At 39.8% G+C, this 24,381-nt stretch overlaps 1 protein-coding gene across 1 annotated transcript in view; it reads left to right on the forward strand.

Moving 5' to 3' along the window:
* The window catches only part of DOCK3 (dedicator of cytokinesis 3), a 1,331,886-nt gene that overhangs the window by 923,619 nt on the left and 383,886 nt on the right, over positions 1-24,381 (forward strand). The window contains exons 13-14 of the mRNA XM_069206772.1: positions 4,981-5,069; positions 6,575-6,700. Coding sequence (XP_069062873.1) covers positions 4,981-5,069; positions 6,575-6,700 — 215 coding nt within the window. The remainder of the gene's footprint in view (positions 1-4,980; positions 5,070-6,574; positions 6,701-24,381) is intronic.

The following is a 24,381-nucleotide window of genomic DNA, read 5'->3' on the forward strand; positions in this document are numbered from 1 at the left end:
GCTTAAGATTTTTTAACCAAGGGTTGAAAAACACCTCAAACTGAGTTGCTACACTAAGTAAGAATGCTTGGAGTTCTCTGAACTGTGCCTAATTCTTGCTATTCCTTATATCATTGGGACCTGTAGAGACAGAAGCTGGCCATAACATGATGGGGGAGGGGGCAGAGAGAAGTAGGCCCCTATTGTGTTGCAGCAAATTTATGTTTTGCTGTGTGATTACAGCATTTCTTTTTCCATAAAAGATAGCCCTGGACTGGACATTACATCATGTTGTCTATTGATTGGATGTTGAGTTGTAAGTTCTTGCCCCCAGCCAAAACACTACCTTGCTGAAAAGCCTTTGATTGTTCGCCCTTGCTGCCCTGAGAGTCAAAAGCGAAAGGGTTGTACTTGGCCCAGTTTGCAGAGCCATAGTAGGACAGACCCAAAACACTAGTGGCAAACAACCTCATTTGGGCTCAATAGCCACTGTAGGCTCTGTAGCTCGACTGTCTGACAGAATATTGAGGACACAAATATTATGTTGTCAGACTATAGTTTGAAAAATATAGAGGACCAATATATTTAAAATGTAAGTGCAATGAGATAAGTATAGATTTACTGTTCTTACCTCCACATAGATGTACCTTGATGATATATATATCGACAAAGTACATGTATGTGGAGTTAAGTATAATAAAATATTGCTTACCTATAAAAACGTATCTTCACAACTTTTTGTTTTTGATATTCTTGACACAATATTTTGTGCACACAATATTTTGTATCCAAAGAATTTAGTCTGCTTTAAGAAACAAAAAAAGTGGCAGAGGGGGGTCTCCTTGTGTATTCATTTATTTTGTATCACTGTCTATTAATTTCAAGAGATCTTTCACAACAGTTACAGCTTTCTTCTAGGCCCTTAAAAAGATAAGTTTGTTTTCTGGCAAGTGTAAAACTGTGTGAACAGCTTTAAGTCTGTCTCCCCTGAGAGAGCCCTTGTTTCTCCACTCTCTTGATGTTAATCAGAAAAGGTACTCTCCTTTACATATACAAATGAAAGGCTGCAGAGAAGTCAGCCATTCCCCTTACATTATGAAACACCTTTCCAAAAGACCTACTTTTTAACTTTTCAAAAAATGTAATAAATATTTAGCATAATGGAAAATAAATAAAATCAACATTAGAGTTAAAAATGTAATACAATTATCTTAATGTAACAATATAGTGAATGCAGTTAGCTCAGAAGAGAAGAGGAGACACGGAATAGAAGAACAAAGGGTACACAATATCTAAAATAGAGTAAATGTAATACTATATTGTTAATACATAGATCAGTAGGTGACAATGATAAATTTATTTTACACATAGAAAATGAGTGATACTTTTAATTTGGGTATATGAAAAGCAGAGCTACTTTTTGGGTCCCTTTCAGAAGTGGGTCAGTGAGGGTGAAGTATGGAGGTGGAGGGGCAGGGAGGTCCAGGACGTGACGGCAAGGTAGCAGAAGGAGCAGCCTTTGGTGCAGCCGTGTCAGTTCCATGGTATTTGAGCCAGGGCTTAATGAGCAGAGTGGAGGTTCCTGAAAGGTAGGTGGAAGTTCAGGTGGTCTTTCTTATAGGGGGTCCTTGGTAGTGGAGCGCTTTGAAGGCGTGGGTCAGGAGCTTGAATTTACATCTTTTCTGAATGGGGAGCTAGTTGAGGTCTTTCAGTTGATGAGTGATGTGTGTCCTCTTTGGCAGGTTGAGGATAAGTCTGGTTGCTGCATTCTAGATCATCTCAAGTCTTCTCATGAGTTTGGTGGTGGGGCTGGCATAGAGTGCGTTGCAGTAGTCCAGTCTGTTTTCCTGGAGTTGAAGGGGAGCCACTTGAAGACTTTGCAGAGCATGCGGTGGGTGTGGAAGCCAAATGAGGCAACAATGTTGACCTGGCGTTTCATGGAGAATTCACTGTCCAGAATGATGTTGAGGTTGCGGGTGGGGTCTTTCAGAGTGAGGGTGGGTCTGAGTTTCAATGGCAACCAGGAGTCGTTCCAGAGGGAGGTGTGTCTGCAGAAGATCAGTTCTTGAGTTTTGTCTGTATTGAGCTTCAGGAAGTTGTTCTTCATCCAGGCTGAGACGTTCTTTATACAGTTGTGGAAGTTGGTCTGGATCGTGGTGGGGTCCACTGAGAGTGAAAGGATGAGCTGCGTGTCATCGGCATAGGAGACTGTTGATGTAGTGGGTTCTGAAGAGGTCTGTGAGTGGTGTCATGTGGATATTGAAGAGGGTAGGACTTAGGTAGGAACCTTGAGGGACCCCGCAGAGGTTGTGCTTGGCTTGAGAGGTGAAGGGAGGGAGATGGATTCTCCGGGTGCGTCCAGAGAGAAAGGATGCCATCCATTTGAGTGCGTTGTCTGTGATTCTGATCCTTCGCAGTCAGTTGATGGCAGTACAGTGGGAGACAGAATTGAAGGCTGGGGAGAGGTCAAGCAGGATCAGGGTGCTGATTCTCCTCTGTCAAGTATGGTGAAGATGTCATCACTTGTAGTGATAAGGGCTGTCTCAATGCTGTGGTTGGCTCTGAAACCTGATTGTGAAGAGTCCAGTAGGTTCTTTCTCTCCAGGTGTTCAGTGAGTTGGAGGTTGATGGCCTTCTCCAGGACTTTGGCAGGAAATGGGAGCAGAGTGATCGGACAGTAGCTCTGACGTTTGATGGGGTCAGTCGATGGTTTCTTGAGGAGGGGTCTGACATCTGTGTTGAGGTTGGTGGTAAGCTGGTGGTTGATCTTGTCTCTTCAGAGGTTAAAAAGTCGGTTGGGGCATAGGTCGGTGGGTGCTCCAGAGTGGATGGAATTCATAAGAGTATTTGTGTTTGATGTACTGAGCTGTTTCCATGTGGTGAGCAGGTGGTCAGTTGCCATGGTGGACATGATGCAGAGGAGGTTGGTTGGTTGGGGATCAAAGTTTCTGTAGATGGTTGCTGTCTTGTTGTGGAAGTGGTCGGCGAGGGCATCGCAGAGTTCTTGTGAGGAGGGGATTGGGGTTTTTGTGGCTGACTGGCAGGTGAACTCTTTGATGATGGTGAAGAGTTACTTGGTTTGGTTTGCACTGGTCTCGATCCTGTGTGCTAGGGTCTCCTTTTCCGTGGTTTTGAGCTGGCAGTGATAGTGATTAAGGGCTGCTTTGAAGGTGGCTTGGTCCTTGTTGTTCCTGCTGGTCTGCCACTTTCTTTCCAGTTGCTTGCTTGCCTCTGCATTTTGCCATGCTATGTTACGAGGTGTACCAGCTGGCTTGTTTGTTGGATCTGTGCATTCTGGCAAGTTTGATGGGTGCGACTAGGTCACCAGCGGTGGTGATCTAGGAGTTGAAGTTCTCTATTGCCTGGTTCAGGTCCGTGGTGATGTTGGGTTGGGTGATGTTGAGGGCGTCTTTTCATTGGTACTGAGTGAGCTTAGTCAAGCTGCAGAACAAGGTGCTATGGTTGTTGTGGTTGGTGCGGCGAGGTCCGGTGATAGTTAAATGTACAATGGAGTGCTCCTATCAGGTGAGTTCAGTAGTGTGGCTGTACCCGATTCTGTATTTTTTTCTGTATTCTGTATATTTTCATGTATTGCCGGACAATCTCATTTTTTAATAAGTGTACCGTGCCTGATGAGATTAAAGTCAAGCTTAAAGTGCTTTCCTGTGCAATCTCTTTGTCAATAATCTTACAGTGCAGTCTCAGCACCATACTCTTTAATATTTATGTTGAACCAATGGGATCTTTGTATGACGTCTTCTATCCAGGGTGTCATCACTCTGTGACAAGTGCTCATTAAGCTGCAAATGTGGATGACATGTAACTATCTTCAAACCAACCCAAAAAACATACTTTTTCTCTTCCCACGTAAATTAAATAGCACCTTTGACCCAGAACAGATTAAGGAAGTGTATTTTACAGACTTCTTACCTGCCCTTTCTCCAAAAGTGATCTCAAGGAGTTTTATGATTAATACATCCCTCTTCATAAGACTTCATGCAGACAGGGCCTCAAAAAGAAAAAGTCCTCTAAAGAAAATACAGCATCTACTGACAAATGACCACTACTAATTTGCAGTAAATGTACTTTTTGTGTCTAGACAAGACTTTGGAAATACAATTCTGGTGGGCATACCACAATCCGCAGTCAATCCACTAAAGGCTGCCTTCTATGCCACCACACGACTAGTATCCTCTGCTGCTATATTTTACCTACCTATTGCTTCACACTCACTAAAATGTTTCACACACAATGCTCTACATCTCAGCACACTATCTTACCATATAAATCTACATATAATCTCTCATGGCAAATGAGACCTATGAATTAGGGATACACTCTTACTAGACTGCCCTCAGTTTATAACATCCCATGTCCAGCATAAATTATTCTCATGCTACCACCACATTATGGAACTCTCTACCAAAAGACTTGAGACTGAACTTAAGCCTGTTGTATTTCTTTTGGTAATTAAAAACTCACCAACTTAGGTTACATCTACATAAAATGTACCCTATAAAAGCTTCCACTTCCATCTTTATAATAAGGTTGATGGTTGCTCTAATATGTAATTCCTCATTGTAGAATTGTTCAACACTCGTATTCTCTTGAGTAGCAGGCACTGTAGAAATCTACATAAATAATACAGCTCCGATACATTCATCAGATCCCACAAATACTCTTAACAACAATCTAGGTATTGATGATTAAAACAGATTTCCAATTTAATGTTCTAAATGTGGTTGGTTGGTATTAGTTGACTGGTGGGTTAAGGAAAACAACCTGAGTGGGAAAAAGGAAATTGAGAAGAAGTGATAGAAAAGGAGTTGAAGGGCATGGTGAGCACAGACAAAAACTAACATTTTAAAACAGTAGTCTAACAGAAGGGAAAATGGAAGAAAGAAAGATTAAAAGTAACTAGGAAGTTCTACGGAAGAATGGATTGGCATGTAGAGAAAAGGTTACTATCATGACAAGTTTCACCTTCTCCTTTCTCTTTAGGTGTAACAATGAGAATGAATGGTTTCAGGTGCACGAGAACATCATCCGGAAGTCAAGTACCAAGTATACAGCTCCCAGCTCAAATTATGGTATGGCAGCACCTACCTGGCTGACTGATATTCCAAATTTCCCATTATCTGTGTTAATTTACTGTGAATTTCAGTTTTATAGTTCATTGTTTTATTTATGTGTGGCTTTGCATGTGCTTGTACATTTGTACAACAGCTCCTGCTTTCAAGTATTGATTCATAAAGATTTTCTGTGAGTATAATGATTTATTCTTGATGTATTCATAACTTACTTTTGAAAATTGAAAAGTAAATTACCCATGCTCGAGGAGAATGATTTGTGAATCTGTGCACTACCATACAATTTACTCAGGATGACAGGGGTAGAGTTATATCTTCAACACAATGACTGATATGGCACAGGTTTCAGGGTTTGTGAGTGATCTGGCCACATGCTAAATACATTACTAAAAGTGAGATTTATGTTTTCTTTAGAATTTTAGCATGTATTTATATTTTATTTATTTTCATGTAATGCACTTACTTGAGTACTGACACAGAAGACACAACACACTTTAGAAATAACACAAAGAGCACAGTCATCATGCAAAACTCCTGTAGACTAATTTCAATCAGGGATTGTATGTCCAAGTTGAGGTAGGTTTTTTTTATTCAAGAGATCATTGCAGTCTTGGCTGGCTGGCCCACTTGTAAAAGAGTGCTGGCTCTCTTCAGCACTCTACTGTCCAATGCACAGTTTGCAGTGCCTGGGATCCCTTGACTGCTGTGAAATGTGACTTTCTTCTGATTGTTCTGGTGAATCATCAGCTAGGTGCACGATGGATTACCAATAACATATTACTATTTTATGGTGTCTAGACCTTGATGAACTTTGGTGCTGAATATCTTTTATACTTTATGATAAGCACTAGTGTTTTTGATTTTTGAACTTTAGTGAAAAATCATGATGGTGTGTGTTACCAGGTAAAGCAATGGCGTTTAGGGCCCTATTTAGAGATTGATGGGAACAGAAAAGCCTCCAATTCCTTGAGGAAACTCTAGCTATAGAGTACAATCCACTGGCTGACATTCACTGCTATCCCTGTGATTTAAGCCATTCAGGTGGTGGACTGTACTTAGTACTAAGTGTTTCCACCAGGAACTGAAAGATCTTTAGTTTCCTCCAAACTCTAGATGGGTTGTTAAATTCTGATCTCTAGCATATCTGGTTTTAACAGATACAATGATTAGTGCATCCTGGTATTGGTTTTCTGTTTGCCTGCATCTTTGTTTTCAATGCACCATTTGTGCTTTACATCCTTGATGTGTCTAAAAGATATTAGGGCCTTATTGCATATGCAGTTTTGAATATGGGAAGTAGTATTCTAGTAGTACTACTTTACTTACTCACAAATGACATACAAGAGGAGATATCCAACTAGATGCAGGAGGAAATCTGTATGTGTTGTGATCTCCACACATAGATTTCCCTTTGTGAATCAGCCCCAGTGTCCCTAATTAAAAATATGCTTTTCCACTACTCGCTTTCTTGTTCCTAATAAAACTGTTCATTTATTTTCTTTTAGGACTTATTATCTCTCTCCAGCTCCTCCGAGGGGACATAGAGCAGGTCAGGAGAGAGCACCCTATGCTGTTTAACCGGGGTGTGGCTGTGACGAGGAAGTTGGGGTTTCCTGATGTCATCATACCAGGTAGGCTTTCCACTCTGGCGGGACTGTCCCTGCGATAGGGAAATTACTGCTTCATAACAGTTTTTGCCCTAACCAGCTCTTAAATATGGGAACAGGACAGTCACAAGCTTCAAATGACTCACTGCTCGATGCAATTCCTTTTAGGGACATATGGAGTCAAGTAGCAATTTTCAAGAGCAAAACCACACTAGAAGCCATTATGCCAAAAAGTTATGTCACAGCACTTGAAGGCCAGCATGACTTTCTGTTTTTACTTTTTCTGCACGCTTTGACTTTCATGAAATCCTACAATGATTTATGAAATGCTCTTTCACCTGCCCTTTGACAGGAGTACATCATTATGATCAATATGAACCTTTCCCAGTACCATTTTGAACATTATAAACTATGATGAAGTACAAAAGGGTTTTAAAACTGGAAGCTTTCCAGCTTTTCCATTCTAACACCTCTTACCTACAACAAGGAAGAAGAGACAGAGCTCACAAGATGTTCTCATTAGCAGCTACAGCATAGAATGTGATTTTTGTAAAATCCATTACATCTGTACTTACACTCAGTCCTTCTAAAGCAAGCCAAGCTCTGCCCCACCAAAAGAGGCTGATACGACAGATGTCTGAATACATATTCATTCTTACCCTCTATGCTAGCTTTTAACTATTTTGGAGTATAGCTATCTTTCTAGAGTACTCTCATATGATAGTTGTTTTGACATTTACCTTCTACAGTCTGTCCTTCCTCAGTGTTGTGGATGGCTTTGTTCATGAATGATAACAGAAGCTATCCTACTTCTTCTATAGGAATATTCTAGACTCAGAGGGTATGTCTCCTAGGCACTTCGCAAGGATTCTTTTTAGGCACACCTTGGCACATTGATTCATAGATAAGATTAACCATAAATAATGTGGTACAGAGTGCTTCAGTATGACCGATTATAGATAGATTACAGAAATGGAACCGCACACGTTTAGGGCTGTCTTTCTAGTGGAGTACCTGAATATCCTGTGCATTCACATTGACCCTGTGAGTCTACACTGAATCCATCACAAGAACTTTTAATCCAACATCCCAAAAGAGGACAACTAAAAAAGACATGCTTTTAGGGATAATGTGGATTATCATGTTCAATCAAGCCTGAATGGAAGGACATTCTATAGAATCATGTACTCATTAATTTGCCAAGGATATTTCAGATTTGTTATAGTGATGAATTTAGAAGAATACAATGGATCTGATTATTCCAAAACGTCTACTATTTTGAAGCCTACATGTGTATTGCATAAACAATGGGTATAAGAAGTTACAGTAAGTTAATTTACTCTAATTTGAAGAAATTAAAAGCCAAAATTGGGAATATATATGGAATATAATTTAAATTAATGTAATATAAACATACCAACAAAGATTATTATCTTAAATTATTTACTAATCCTTAATCTTTTATCTAAATTTGCTCAAATAAATGAAGGGTTGGGGTAGATGAATAAAAAGCAAAGTGTGTTAATTTTGTTAAAATTAAACAGATTAAGATAAGGGTTTTCTTATTCTACGTATTTTAACTAGTCAACTCAAAATTAAATAAGGGTAAAAGTAGACTATTTAATTTAACTGTATTTACTTTAATCTCATGCTGAATATATTATTGTTACTTCATATAATTATACATATTTTATGGTTAGAGATATGTCTATTTATTTTACAATCTTTAATTTGGTGTTCAGTAAATAATGATAAGGCCATGGGAAGCGATATTTATTTGTTGGAAATGGCCTCTCTGCAGGGTCACCCCTAAACTTTTTGCCTTCCTCCTCTTCTTTTTCTGACCTCATTTTTGCTAGCTCTAGCACTTTGGGCACTTTGCCACTGCTAACCAGTGCTAAAGTCCATGTGCTCTCTCCATAAAAACATTGTAACATTGGCTCATACCCAATTGGCATATTTAATTTACTTGTATGCCCTAGTAAAGTGCACTACATGTGCCCAGGGCCTGTAAATTGAATGCTACCAGTGAGTGGGCCCGCAGCACTGGTTGTGCCACCCACATAAGTGCCTGCCATTGCACTGCCACTTCGACATGCCATTTAAAAGTACTTGCCAAGCCTTAAACTCCCCTTTTATCTACATATAAGTCACCTCTAGAGTAGGCCCTAGGTAACCCATTGGGCAGGGTGCTATGTAAGTAAAAGGCAGGACATATACGTGTGTGTGTTCATATGTCCTTGTAGTGGAAAACTCCTAAATTAATTTTCCACTACTGTGAGGCCTGCTCCTTTCATAGAATAGAATTAGAGCTACCCTCATTTACTTTATAAGTGGTAGATTCGGATCAGAAATCATATTTAGGTTCATGTCATATTTAGTATGGCCAGAATGGTAATAGAAAATCATGCCTATTGGTGAGAGTGGATTTTATATTATTATTTTAGAAATGCCACTTTTAGAAAGTGAACATTTCTCTGCATTTAAAATCTATCTGTGCCTTACAGCCTGTCTCCAATCAACAGTTGGTCTGGTTGATAGCTTCCTTATGCATTTCACTCAGACAACTACAAACACAGGATACCGAGTCACACCTGCCCTCATCTGCATACAGAATGGGTCTTCCTGGGCTGGAAGGGTGGAGAGCCTGATACTTACATTTCAAAGGCTAGTGGCCTGCCTTCACACAATAGAGTGCCAAACCCCCTACTGGGACCTTGGCAGACGGACCTGCACTGACAGTGGACCTTGTGCACATCAAAACCACCCTTTGAAGTCTCCCCTACTCCAAAGGCATTTTGGGGTATTTAAACTGGGTCCCTGGCCCCACCAACTCAGACACCTCTGGACCTGAACCTGTAAACTGTCAAGAGAAACTACCTGGCTGCCCAAAGGATTCATCTGGACTGCTTTGCTGAGAACGACTGCTGCCCTGCTGTTGCCCTGATGCTCTGCTGCCCTCTGACTATGCTGAGAAGTGCTCTCCAAGGGCTTGGATTGAGCTTGCCTCTTATTTTCTTAAGTCTCATGGCCAAAAATATATCATCTCTTCAGGAAGCTCCTTGCGTGCGGAAAATCGATGCACGGCCTGCTGGAAACAACGCAGCCGTTTTGCGGCTGAGAAATCGCTGCACAGCAGAGCCGGAACATCGCAGCCCGACTTCCCAAGTAAAGAATCGATGCAGCGCCTTCCTTGCAGCTGGAAATTCAACGCCCGGCCTACCGGTTCGACGCACATCCAAACCGGAATGACACAGCTAACTTCCCGAGTGGAGAATCGATGCAGCGCCTGCCATGTGCCAGAAAATCCGACACATCGCCTACCAGATTGATGCAACGCCTGTGACTTCTTCCCGCATGCCCAGGATTTTCTCCACATTGTCCCTGGGTGTCAAAAAGATCCTCCATGGCAGTGAGGAACCAAGAATGCACGCTGAAAATCAATACAAAGCCCCTTGCAGAGTGGAAGGAAACGACGCATCATCTGTGCCGCATCGGAAAATCTGACACACACCCTATTTTTGACACATCTCCTCCTTTTTATCGTTTTGACCTTAATTTAACTAGATAAATATCATATATTTTTCTAAACCTGTGTGGTGTATTTTTGTGGTGTTTTCGCTGTGTTACTGTATGATTTATTGTACAAATACTTTAAACATTGCCTTCTAAATTAAGCCTGACTGCTCAGTGCCAAGCTACCAGAAGGTGCCCACAGGATAATTTGGATTGTGTGTGACTTACCCTGACTAGGATTGTGGTCCCTACTTGGACAAGGATGTATACCTCTGCCAACTAGAGACCCCATTTCTAACAGTATTTAATTAGTTAATAATTAATTTAATTTAAATTAGTTAGGGTTAAGTGTTAATAGAATTATGAAATAATAACTAAAATTAAACCAATCAAAAGCTAGAGTTACGGTTACTTATTTAATTTAATTTAATTTACATTAACTTAATGTTTACAAATAAAAGGGTATATTCATTTAATTTAAGAGTTTGGGTTGATTTTGGCTTTTGGGTTAGGTTGATTACGCAATAAAATACAATTTGGAAAAGAGAAAGTGTTAGCATTATAGTTAGATAATTAATACATATTTAGCTTGCTCCATTTACATAGACAGGTTGTGATTTGCCTTGTGTGAATGAAGAGGCATGTCATAATTATTTGTCTAAAATGTAGCTAAGCTGTCTTGTAAACACTTTCCACTTTAAGGACTCTTTGACACTGCAGAATCTATAAACATGTGTTAACTATGTTTAAAAGTATCAGTGTGTACAGGGAAGTCATGTTTTCTTTTTTCAGCACTGGCTTGCTCAAATGAGTGAGCATAAATAGCTTCTAAGTTCATGTCCAACTTGTCATGAAGTATATGTGCTGCCTCAAAAGAAGCACTAAATCCTCAGATTGTGCCGTGCCAAAGCTGTTCAAAACTCCAATTGTTTAAGCTGTCCCAGAACTCAATGAAGCCTGACAGTGAATCGAGGAGGACAGCTGTAATACAGTTCTTCTGCTTTAGATTGTAAGTACTATGCTGGGAATAAGGAGTCAGTATCTATTCATTCTTGGACCTCCAGCGATGCAAGAGGACTTGTCATGCAAGGATGGTTGGGGGACAAAGCCGATTCTTCTCATATGCTGCTTATTTAATAGTCACTTGTAGAGTGATTGAAAAATGACCTTTATAATAACAACAAGCAATATTTAGTACATTTTGTTTTCAATATACACACTGATATAGGTAAGCAATGTACACTACAACATTTTAGATCATAACCATGGATAAGATAAGGTGCTTTTCATACAAGGTGCTAGTGTAATTTAGTAACTATTTTTCTTTCATGAATTTTGAAAAAAGAGTACTAGAATCTGATGCCTTCCTTTTGTAAATGGATTTGGTCTTCATAGTAGTAGCAATGCAGTCCTCTAGCACATATGTTGCTACACTTTGGTAAAATAAATGCAGGTTATTGACACACATACAAGATGTGCAACTGTAGCAATGGCTGTGGTAGTACTAGCTTCTCTAACCTGCTCTAAGTATTCTTTTATTCAAGGACTTTGAAGTTTAATGTAACATGGATCTAAATAACAGGCATGATGAGTAAAAGAGTAAATGGGCAATTGCAATTGGAATAAAGAAAAATGGACAAACGTTGAACATTTCATATTAGGTAATATAAATAAAATCATTGTGTATAGTGTATTCAGGGTCTAGAGCTGAACCATGAAAGGTTTCGTTAAATATACAAAAACATATACGTTATTCTCTCTGCTGAAATTCATCCCATGCCCTCTTTCCTGAGGTTTATAACAATGATTTAAACTACTACCAGCAAGATGGTCAGTGAGTCAGAGAGACAATCCTTTGTGTGAAAACCACCTCACTAGGTTATTCAGATTGAGCCTGTCAGTCTCAAGATGAAACATTTTATGGTATCAAACTGTTTAACCAAACATTACTCTTGACCATAATCAATCGTACAGTGAGCCAGATGGACTGTGTGTTAGCTTTGCTCTTGTGGTAAGTGGCATCTGGGATACCTTCCGAAGTCAATTATAAATTAGTACCTCCCAGGTAATTTTTGATGTCTGCTTTTTCCTTTTTGTAAAAATGTATTTAGTGAATGCCCCATTGCATCTGGATAATATTATTGAAAAGTCCCTAAACTGTTTTGTTTTAATGATAGAAAACACTTCTGCAGGAAGGTTATCTTATTCTTAGGTGAGAGACGCTTTAGTATAACCTGAAGTTAGTACGTGCTCTACAGCATTTTGTTATTGAAAAAGGTTAGATTTGTACTGTTTGAAAGATATGAACATGAATCGGGAGCTAAACATTGCCTCAAATAGCATCAATAATTTAAGCTTTTATATCTCTAGCCCAGGAACACAAAATAATGGTTGCACGTTATTAGAGATTGTGTCTTTAAAATAATGTACTCCCTAAATAATATGGTGAGAACTAATCTATAATCCAATATCATTAAGTTAAACACACACACATATATTTATAGTAAATCTATACTGATCTGTATGTATACTTATCTTCTTTGTATTTTAGTAGTTAATATTCTCGTTCAATATTTTTGTTGTATGTTTTTAAGCTTGAGTAATATACCCTGAAGGTAATAAGCAACCTCTATGCTTATGCTTCTTGAGCAGCAGTTTAGAAGTTTCATTCTATTTGATTTGTCACTAGGGCTTTTTGCGACTGTAGTTTACAGCAAGTCAACATTTTGAAGATGATAAGGAAAGGCATATGTCTTTTTTAGCATTTTTAAGTCCTTTCCAGTTTTCCACATTTTTTCTGTGCTATGTTAAATGTTATGTCACTTAGTATATGAAGCATAAATGTTCTCTTTTGTCTGTGAATGATATTTTTCTTTTTCACTCTTTGAAATCCATCACTATGTTGTCCTTTACTGTTTCTTCAATACGTGATCTATCCCTTCATTTATTACTCCTTATTATTTCCTCCCCTTTCTCTCTCTTCCTCGTATCCTCAACTTTTTTGTTACTGAAGAAATGAAGATTGTGGGATGTAAGTTCCTATGTTTTAGTGCTTGCTTGCTTTTTCTGCTTTTGCTTCATCTGTTTCCTGTTCTATATTCAAACTATATTGGATATTTTCCTTCCTCCTACCTTATTGTGGTATTATCTCTCACTTTCCTATCTTACTACTGAAGACTTGAAGGACGAGCAGTTTAACTTTCTGAAGTTTAAAGCTACAACTCACTTTCCTTTTACTTTGCCAACATCAAATCCTTCACAGTCCCAAACTGTGGGCATTCATCTAAGCGATTCGGAGAATTTTGAAAAAAATAAATGTATTTTTAAACTCCTGTTGTAGTGGAAAGAAAACACAAATGTGTGCAGCCCTTCATTAAACTCTGGCACCTTTCTTAGTTGTGCCTCTCTCCATCATTCTGTTACTATGACAAAGAAGACCAGAGGCTGCATAGTGATTCTATTTTACAATTTCATTAGTGACATAGAGACCCATAGACACATATTTTATCTTTCAAACTTGTCTTCTGATTTTCCTTTCTTGTCCTGACACCAGAGGTTCATAGACTGTGAACATCAATTCACATCTGTTCACCCTTAAATGGTTCATCTCAGATGAATAAGGATCACTTATTGAATCATCTGCAGTTCAATATTCATGCTATTAAAATCACCTTTAACAGATACAGAAAAGTCAGTTCCTAGAAGGCTGCTGATTTAATGCCCAATTAGATTAATAGGAATTTTCGGCATCATTCTGCCTTTTCCAACAGAAAGGGCTCTGATTTCACATTGTGCTCAAGTTCAAACTGCAAAGTGGACTTCGGCCTCTACGTATAAAAATGAAGAAAATGCAGGGTTAAAAAAGGTTTCCAAAAACATACTGAAGGTGTAGAATTGTGGTGCATATAAAGAGGCTAGGTTATTCTGCCCTGCTTCATGTGGCAAATGTCTCAAAGTACATTGCTCTAAGGCGTTTTTGTGACAAGACAATGATCTACAGTTTGCCCACGGGGTGAGTGTCCATTACCAAAGACACAGATAACTAAATCAAGAACCAGCTCTAAAAGTGGTCCTATCACTTTTGTGAGACTCACTTGAGCATGGTCTTAGTGCGCACATGCTCCATGTGTTTATATTTTTTGTTGACCATACATTATATATTAATATGGTACAGCAAGAAGGATTTTAAGTACTTTTTGAATTTTAAGTAGCAGATTTGAAGTGTTTTCTTTCTTTTACTTAAGAGGAACTTATACATTGTCCAAAGGAAAGTTTAAGAAATGAAGATCACATGCTTAGGTCTATGACATACATGCACTCGTAAGTTAGACCATCCTTTTCTTAACCTCATATTGAAAACCGTGGTTGGCTGTATCAATCTAAAATGCGTCCATTCCAGTAAGGGCGGGCTGACTTGAAAGTACAAAACGATGTCTCTGCAAGAAGTGGGCCCACTGCAATTTATGTAGTTTGGAATCCTTCCAATGTGCATTCCCTCCAGCAAGACCTGCTTATTGAACCTACTCCAGAGGAAATAACATACCATATCCAACCTAATTGTAAAATCTGATGATTTAAAAATATGTTCATTACCCAGATTCCTTTATTGGAATCAGATCAACAGCTTGCGTGCTGTTAATGATATTCTTGGGTAGGAATGCATTTATCAATAATGAGAAAATGAGCATGATACAGTGGTAAAAAAAGTGCATTAAGCAGTTTCTTTAAAATATGTTAGAGGTGATAAGTGACTGTGATTATGATTAGGTTTACTGGATATTACAAAAGCCACAGATGCAAATTTTCTTTTTCGAATAGGCTTATAGAATTACAGTTTGTGTAGGGAGGTTGGGTACTAAATGAGATTTAGTAATACAAACTTGGGTCACAAAAATATTCAACACAATGGAAATGACAAATTCTTCTGCTCATACTTGAAAACAAAAACCAGGGACATAGTATTGTTCTTAGGAAGGATGAGTAAAAACTATATTTTGTGTACATTTTCAACTTTTTCCTGGTGTGTCCCAAGATAAAGATAAAGTAATTAAATGGGTGCCAAAATGAAATAATGGGCTTCTATTCACCCTATGGTATATGCACGTACCCACTCATAGGATTCAGTCTCCCTCTTCAAGCAATAGTATATGATACATGCAAGAAAGTCTACACTGCAAATGCCTCTACATTGTTACCTGTTCCAAGCAAGTTTAGAATGCAAACCCCAGCATAAAAAAGCTGATTTTTTACCACATTTACAATCATGCTCTCTAGAGACTTCTTGAAATTAGTTTTATGCCACTGCCTTCTCTTTTTATATTAGGTTTAACACATTTAGCCTATCTACATAAAATGTACATTGACTGGAAAGTGATAAGGGTTCAGGGCCCACCGCTCACCTCCAGAAGATTTATAGGATAGGGGGCAACTGTACAGTCAGCCTTGAGGGCAAAGTAATTTTAAAGAGAAACAAGTATGTGAATATAATAACCTAGCCATGATGGAAGAACCATATCAACTTGGTAATGGGAAGGAGCCTGTCAATTATGAGAACTAGGGTTGTCAGGAACCACCATGATTAGGAGGTGTGTTATAAGTAGTCAAAAGTAAATTAATTAATCCCATCAGTACCACTGTTTAATATCCTTCCATTCCCATCAGCCTTTCATTAATAGTAAAGCTTTGGAAAGAGCATATGTGATGACATTTAACAAGGGGCACACTCAAGATATTTAAGAGATAATGGAGCCAGTTCTATGGAAATACATAGCCAACCAAATCTAGATGGAATGATGGAGGATGAGCAGTGGCAGGAAACCTTACGTCTGGAAAAGAGTGTTTCTCCATGGTAGGCACCAGGAGTTCATAATCTTCCTTCCTACCTTTCAAACAAAATTTGGGCCTGAATACATCCTTGGTGGATGGATATCCTACCCGCCATATTACAAGTTCTATGGGAAGAAAAGGAACTTGTAATACGGTGGACGGGATATCTGTCATATTTGTGATGGAGTATCCCATCCGCCAAAGTCGTAATCAGGCCCTTAGTGTTAAGTGGAAATAGAGCAGGTGAGATCGAATGGACAAAACCATACAAGGATTTGGTTAACAAAGTTAAAGAACCAAGAAGCAAGAAGGATTTGCTCAGGAGATGACAAGTGTGATAACAATATGAACAGTGGAGGAAAGAAGGAGGTAGAAGTTTCACAAGCAGGAAGGTTTTGGAATGGATTCACATACAAGGGGAAATGGAGAATAAGGAGGTAGAGGGGAATTCAGAATTGTAAGAGAGCTCTAATAACAGTGACAAAAAAGTTATGCCTTAGTGATCAGTGACATACTAGAAAATGACAATGTTGCAGTAGAAGAAACTGTTAATATCTAAACATATAGACGGTATGTCATAAACTCTCTCATTCCTCCACTCTCACTATTGCTCCATTATTTTCTATTTCATATAATTCTTCACCATTTGCTTTCTCTCTGTCTCTTCATTCCCACATTGCCTTATCCCACTGTGCCTTCTCTTCCTTTCATGTCATTGCTTGTAATTACATGACACAGGACATACTTTGGGAGATCTTCTCCCCCACTGATCAGTGACATGCCTGCATGCTTTGGCAATCTCTATGTGTGACTGAACAGAGGAGATTTGGCAGAGGGCACCATTTGTTGGGAGAAGAGTGGGTGGTGGATGGAAGAGCTAGCTGTCTGCACCAGCTTGCACCTTCAGAATGTGTTCAGTCACTTCTAACTGCACTGTGAACTGACGTATGTCCACATTCTCTTCACATGTGAGTAGGGTGCTTTTTGAGCCTTTGCCTGGCTGTATGCACTGGCATCCACTGCTAACAGCTGGTCTGAGCATGTTCACGTTTCACAAACTGAGAAATACCCCACACGCCCTTCTTTCCCCTAAGAGGAACTAATATGATGGAAGTGGGTGATCTGTGTACTGTTATTAGCTTGTATTTTTTCCATCAAGGGTTTAAAGCAAAAACAGAAATTATACAGCATGTATTCGAATACATCAAGTTAAATCACGGTGAGTCTATGTGATGTTTCAAAGCAAAAGTGAATTGCAAAGCACAAAGACACTGTCTAATCCTAAATGGAATATTCTAGGAATTGGCATGAATGATAGAGTAGATTCAAGCCAAGAAATTTAGAGCCTAGTGCCAAGAGTCATTTATTGAGGGATCCTTGAACTAATTTACCATTGAAATTCATGGTTATGGAAGCTAAGCAGCATACTCTGGTGCTTGGATTTTATTTTCAATTTTTTACATACCAAGGTTTAGTTAAACGTATATGTAGAGATCGATTAAATTTAGGCAATATACTAGGATTTTGGTTTTTTGTGTGCACAATCTACTGCCAACAGTTGGTTTTCAGTGGTGCTGAAAAGATTTTCAGTTCCTCACCAGCCACTCAAAAGTAAAAATCAAATCAGGCAAGTGATTTTAATGAGGTCTGCTGGCGGGATGTTTTATAAAAACATCTAACACTGATAGCATACCAGTAAGCTGAGAATTATTAAGAATCTTCGTCCTATCACTGAAATCTCCTATTCAAAAAGGTCAGGTTCAGAGAACACCATCAGGTCCAGACAAAGGAAATTCTACATATGATAAGAATAGATAATTTAGCAACTGTTAGGAACATGCTTAGTAATGTCTCACAGTTAGAATAAAATAGAGATTACTTTTAAATAATGGTGTAAGGTAATAATAATGTTTTGTTATAATCATCAGTTTTTTCCATGCCAATAAAACAATTCTCAGATGCAGCAAAATGTGGCAGCTGTCTCTGGATTCTTCTGCCTCATTTCCATGTTGGGGAACTGCCTTGTTTCTGATGTTGGATTTTCAGTTGGCTCTAACGTTGGAAACTCTTTGCAAATGGCTCATCTCAATGCTGGTTTTAATTATGTTATGCTTAATCACTGAGCAAAATTCCCCCTTTTGGATTCTACCACTTCCTGTTGTAGTGGCAGCCTTTTCATGGTATCAACAGTGCCCGCCTCATCAACTGTATCAGTAGTAAGGATCTTAACCTGATGTAATGGGGAACAAACATTAGAGCATATGGTGATTAAAAAAGTGCTGTAGGATCTTCATCTCAATGTGAAGGTTGTCGGTAGCTTTGAAGGTGATGTTGAATGTGAAGGTTGTGGATGGCGTTGTTAGGTCATGGCTAGTAAAAAACCTCATGAACATATTGATGTGGATTCATTGTTAGGGACCTGGGCCATATCCCATCTAACTTCCGGCTTGTTGAATACTTATGGTTAAATTACCCTTGTTTCCCCCTCTATACTTAAAGTGTTATTAAGTGTTATTTATAAGGTCAGCCTAACCAATCACGGCTCATCAGTGTGAAAGGATAACTCATCAGTCTCACCACGATGCTGCATAACAACCAATATATTTACCCTCAATGAAGCTTCCTTGTCTGATCTTGAGTCTATATTGCCAAACCACACCTGTGAATAGTTCTTCTGTTTCAATGTAATGATTTCCTTTCCCATTAATAGCTCTTTCTTTACTGAGTATGTATATTTACTGACAGCTGAGCACTCCCTCACTTTATTTTGTTCCACATGCCAACAACTTTATCTGGACTCCTTACAGGCGCGGCCCGTCCTTTAGGGCGGAGGAGCCATGCCCCCCCACCTTTTGCCCCTCATGAACAGTGTCTGTCAGGCTGAACACAGGTCAGCCTGACAGACACTCTTCATTTTCAGCTCAGACAGCCAGGAGTGAGACATGAGTGATTTGCTCAGACTCCTGGCTGCCTGAGCTGAACTTTGCTGGGCTGAGGAGGTCACAGCTCCAATGGGCGTGACCTCCTCGGCTCAGCAAAGGTGTCTCAAGGCCCTTCCCTGGGTGACGAGGAAAGCGTCACCCATTGACTTTGACCTGGGCGCTTCAGGTTTAAGCCCTGAAGCGCCCAGGGCGAGTGTCAATCAGTGACATTTCGTCACAGAGTGGGGTGGGGTCAGCAGTCTCACTGACCCCATCCCACTCTGTGACGAGGCTGAGGTCAGCCAATGAGGAAAGGTAGCAGTCTCAACCCTCCTGGGACCTCGAGGCTGAAGGTAAATGTGTGTGTGTGATATTTTAAAATGAATGTTTGGTGCATGCGTGCATGTTTGAATGTTATGAGTGTTGTTAGTGGATGTGCATGCGTGCTGTGTGTGTGAAAGAATGAGTGTGTGTGATCTTTTAAAATGAATGTTTGGTGCCTGCGTGCATGTTTGAATGTTATGTGCGTGCATGAAAGAATGAGTGTGCGTGTGATGTTTTAAAATGAATGTTTGGTCTGTAGGTGCATGATTGTTGTTAATGGATGTGCTTGCATGCATGTCTGTGTGTGAAAGAATGAGTGTGTGTGTGTGTGTTTCCTGCCTGCCCCCGTCCCTCCTAAAGCTGCTGGCCACCACTGACTCCTAATGAGTAGGACTTAACCAGAAACCTTTACCATTGTGTTCTCTTTCTGGTGCAGCAGTCCCTAAAAAGCTACAAGATTATTTGGTCACTCTAACAGGGATAGGAGCATTGCTGAGAACCAGCAGCTGCTCCAGTTTTAGCTCAGAGCAACACATTCTTTGTGGTGACTCTGGGTATTCTTTCTAAAATGAATAACACACTGCAAACAATCTAGCATCCTAGGAACTAGTAGTACCATGCTCGTGGACCTTACCACCTCCACAGTGTTCCTCCACTCCCAAGATAATGTCACTCAAGAACTTTGACATCAACACCATTACTTCAAGTCCTATCTGCTACCTGGCACAACACAAGCAGTCTTGCTCCCGGAGCACTACTTTTTCTTGTTTCCTTTACCTTTCTCGTTATGAGGACATTTTGATGCTGTACAACTCTGAGTTCAGAAAGTAAAGACACAGGTGCACATAGGCTTTCTTACAGATGCATTAGAAATACAGGTCTTTGTCTAAGTTACACTTCTACTGCTAAGTAATTATGTTGTCATATGCACTCCTCAAAACATGCATAATTTATGGCCTTTTGTAGCAGTCTTTCATGCATCTGATAAGGTATCTTAACCTACATTGTTGCACTGTACTGATAGCACTCTATCTGCAGCACTCACTCTTCACAGAAGAGGAGCCACACACAATGAGTACAATACCGGAATACCTTTACTCAAAAGTGACAGGTGTCCTGCCCCAAAAATTACGTCCTCAATGACTGAAAGCCCTCCCCGAAACTGACGTAGGTGGGGTCACATGGATTGTGACATCAGCTGAACATGTGTAAGTCACATGCCAGGGCTCTACCACGTGGTCAGGGTTATGCATCAGCCCTCAACAAATCGGAGCCCCCTTGAAGAGCCAGTGTCTGTGATGTGTTGTAGAGGAGAATACCTTTTATGAAATGTAGAATACATATAGGGAGTCTCCGAAGTGGCCTATGCCAAACCCAGGAGCCCCATCCTGAAAGAGATTGATCTGTCATTATAAAGAGATGCAAACACCTCATCAAAAATGCGGCCTCTGATGGTGGATTGAACAATATCGACAGATATTATTGTAGCCTAACACTATTAGTATTGGATGAGAATGCACAGCAGGGGGCCTCTAAAGATGGGGGTTACGATGTTGTAGGTTTTCAAGAGGACCTCTGCCATCGGCTTGAAAAGCTCATCCTCAAGGATTTACCTCAGCTGATATCCCCGATTAAAGGTGACAGTAGCGGCAGTGATGCCTTGTGCGTCAAATTAAATGTTGGAAACAACTTCATCGACACGAAAGATGTTGAAGAATCTATAGCCCTCCTACCTCGTCAATTTATGAAGATATAGGGTTTCTGGAGGAAACTGCTCCGGAGGCAGGGCAGGAGCCACGTGCATACTCCGATGCTGGTTATGCACAGATAGACCTATGCGACTCTCAAGTTTTCAGAGCCGCTGCCGAGTGCCAAGAAAATGAGGTTAATAAACAAAAACGACACAACGTATATACGGCTACATTATATTTTTAACTATTAGTTTGCCTTTCTTTTTTTTAAACCATAGAAAGCATCAGCAAAGAGAGCCATGGTAGAGGGCCCACCTTCATAGGATAACAACATACATTTTTACTGCTTATGCTGTTCAGAACAGTCTGAAAGTTTCACAAGCCAAAGCAAAGAGTCGCTTAAGAAATATGTTTGTGCCTATACTAGTGCCGATTTTTAAAAGGAAACTCCTGGCGTCCCTACGATGCCATATGGCCTTAAGGGTTTTGCTGGGATGGTTGTGAACACTTGTGTGAAATGTGACTACTGCGATCGCGCCTGGTCCTTAATAAGTAAACTTACAAGGGGACGCGCATAGGTCGATAAACTTTTTGATTCGCATGGAGTATCCTAGCTAGGGTATGGCTGGTACTCTAATGATGCTAGTCATTTATTAGTACATCGTGAATCCTGGTGGACAATCTCCAAGGTCACAATTTCAAATGTGCACATTAATTTTCCTACTTTAATCATTGTCTAACAAACTCTTTATTTAAACACATAAACACTCATTATTCATTTTAATTAAGTGATTTTGCGTTAACACTACTATAACCTTTGTTATGGTCCTAAAATTAATGATCCACAGCAGGAGGCTCATAAGTGCCTATACAACTCATACATATCAAGAACAAATCACCATATACGTAGCAGGCTAGACCAGTATAAGTTATATGAGCTGTTAAGGTTGGTGTACGGGCTGTCCGAGAAAAACAAATAGGACCACCCTGATATGATTAAGGTCTTGTCAACAATGCTCAAAGAGATCCAATACTCGAACGCACATGCGATGTGTACATATTTTAACCTGATGACAGAAAGGGTCATGGAAAGACGTATGTGTGATATTTATTTTAAAAATCGAAGAAACTGGCCTTTAGCCCCCTAAAGTCTGTTTTAAAAAATGCTGAGTCCAACGGATGCAGGTCACCTCTGTGTTATTTGACGTTAAATACTTGCTCACATTTAGAACAAACATCAGAATGACGCTGCGCAAGATGTCAATGACTTACACCCAGGATACATATGTATTGCCAGATTGATATATGTGCTGGGTAAAGAAAGAATAGCTGAAAGACACCTTGTAACTCTGCATTATCTGAAGCCGCCCACGGCGATGCAGTGTGACAGCCCTGAGTATATCACCAAATGGTGTATCAACACATGGCTACCTACAACAAATGAATACTGGAGCGTGTACAAATGTCGTACGTTGGAGATTAGACTATCGTTGACCAGGTTACGCAGCGCCTTGGAGCTTCTGACCGAAGATTATTCCAGAAATAAAGTTTTTGTATTGTCCGGCCTAGAACTATATGAACTTTTGAATGCCGTCAGTATCCCGAGTGTACAAAGTTATAGGAGGGGTGAGTGGGAAGTCGTGTCTAGAGCCATTGAGTGATTATATGTAAAAATATCAAAACTTGTGACGCTGAGGCAAATTTGCGGCCTGGCATCAAGTAATGTATGTAGCATATATCATACTATCTATACGTAGTGAAAAGATAGCAAACTGTCAAACAACGATGATAAGACTTGTACCGAGAAACTGTAAAGTATGATGTGTTTATGTTGTGCTAGCATTCTCTCTTTATAATAAAATGTCCTTACACAAAAAATGAATCTTTCATTTCATAGATTGTACCGGCTGATAAATGTGGGTGGGCAGGTTAAGGAAGTTTTATTGCGATATAAGAGGGGATGGTAGCTTCGGGAGCAGCAAAGCACTTTTTAGATTGGCTCTAGTTGAAAATGAGCAGGTAAACCCTCTGGTGAAGACTCGGTTATTTGGTGAAGAGGTGTATTCACTCCACAAGCCAGTCAGGAGGCATTTTAAGAGGAAACCTACCATCGTTAATGCGCAAATAGATTATCAATGGCAGGAGGACATAATCAGTCTTTAAGATTTAGCAAAGCACAATAACGGAGCTCGATATATATTAACGGTCATAAATGTATGGTCCAAGTACACCTTTGTCAGAAGCACTAGGCAGTAAAAGCGGGACTAGCATCACCAAGGCCTTTAAAGCCATCTTCAGGAAAGGTTGAACCCCTCAAAAACCACAAACAGATGGAAACTTATTTTGAAAAAATTGCTTCAGAAATTATTAAGCCAGCATGCTGTTCATCATTTTGTAACACACACGAAGGTAAAAGCAGCTGTTATAGAGTTACCACAGAACCATCAAAACGTCTCCCATAGAGGTAACATCAGATAATTCATTAAAGGTCTGGAGAACGGTATACAGGTGCTGGTTCACTGCAGGTGTAAAGAAGCCTCTTTTAAAAGAAGGTGACCAGGTTAGGGTTTCAAAGTTTTAAGGGGACTTTACGAAGGGTTACCAACAGACTTTTAGCAATGAGATACTTATTGGGGAAAGTGTGGAGCTTAAATATGTATATATTTACAGGTTAAAGGATTACGACGGGGAAACAGTGGCGGGTGTCCTTTTCACAGAGGAGATGCAAAAGGTACCTGACGATCCGCACAGGGTGTACTGGGTTGAAAAGAGCCTGAAAAGGAAAGGTAACGGGGCTAACAGGCAGGCCTTTGCCAAATGGAGGGGATAGCCCAGGCAATTTAACAGTTGGGTGTTGGCCATTCCCCTGCAGGGTGTGTGAGTATAGGGAGGCCTCACTATAGGAGTCAAGATGGAGATAACGCCATTTTACATTACTATGCTGTCCAACGCCTTAAAGGACATGTTCCCAGACAATCACATTTCAATAATATACCATGAAACTGGCTAAACCTGTGGCCCTGAAAGGGGATTGGAAGTTAGCCCTAACAGAAATCCAGTATCCTAGAAAATGGAATACATTTTCCATGCTCAAGGGTAAATTTACTATAAAGCGTGTTCAGGACACCTTAATCATTCATACCCATCCATTGCTGTGGAGGTCGAAGCAATCAACAAATCCATAACCAACATTAAAAGGTATACGAATATTCAGCTAGTGTTAGATAACATTAGAAGGAAGGTGTTTATTAAAGCTTCAAATCGCGATACCGTGTTTATCAGTACAAGTAAATTATGAAGGGTTTTAGGAACAGTGTAACATATAAAAAGCTAAGTAAAACTGGACCCGTTGTGCCCCGATATTAACAGTGGTTTCGATACACTCTATGTGTATAGTGATATTGTAGAGCCGTAAAGGATCGGGGAT

This window comes from Pleurodeles waltl, chromosome 9 (genome assembly GCF_031143425.1).
Source record: "Pleurodeles waltl isolate 20211129_DDA chromosome 9, aPleWal1.hap1.20221129, whole genome shotgun sequence".
NCBI lineage: Eukaryota > Metazoa > Chordata > Amphibia > Caudata > Salamandridae > Pleurodeles > Pleurodeles waltl.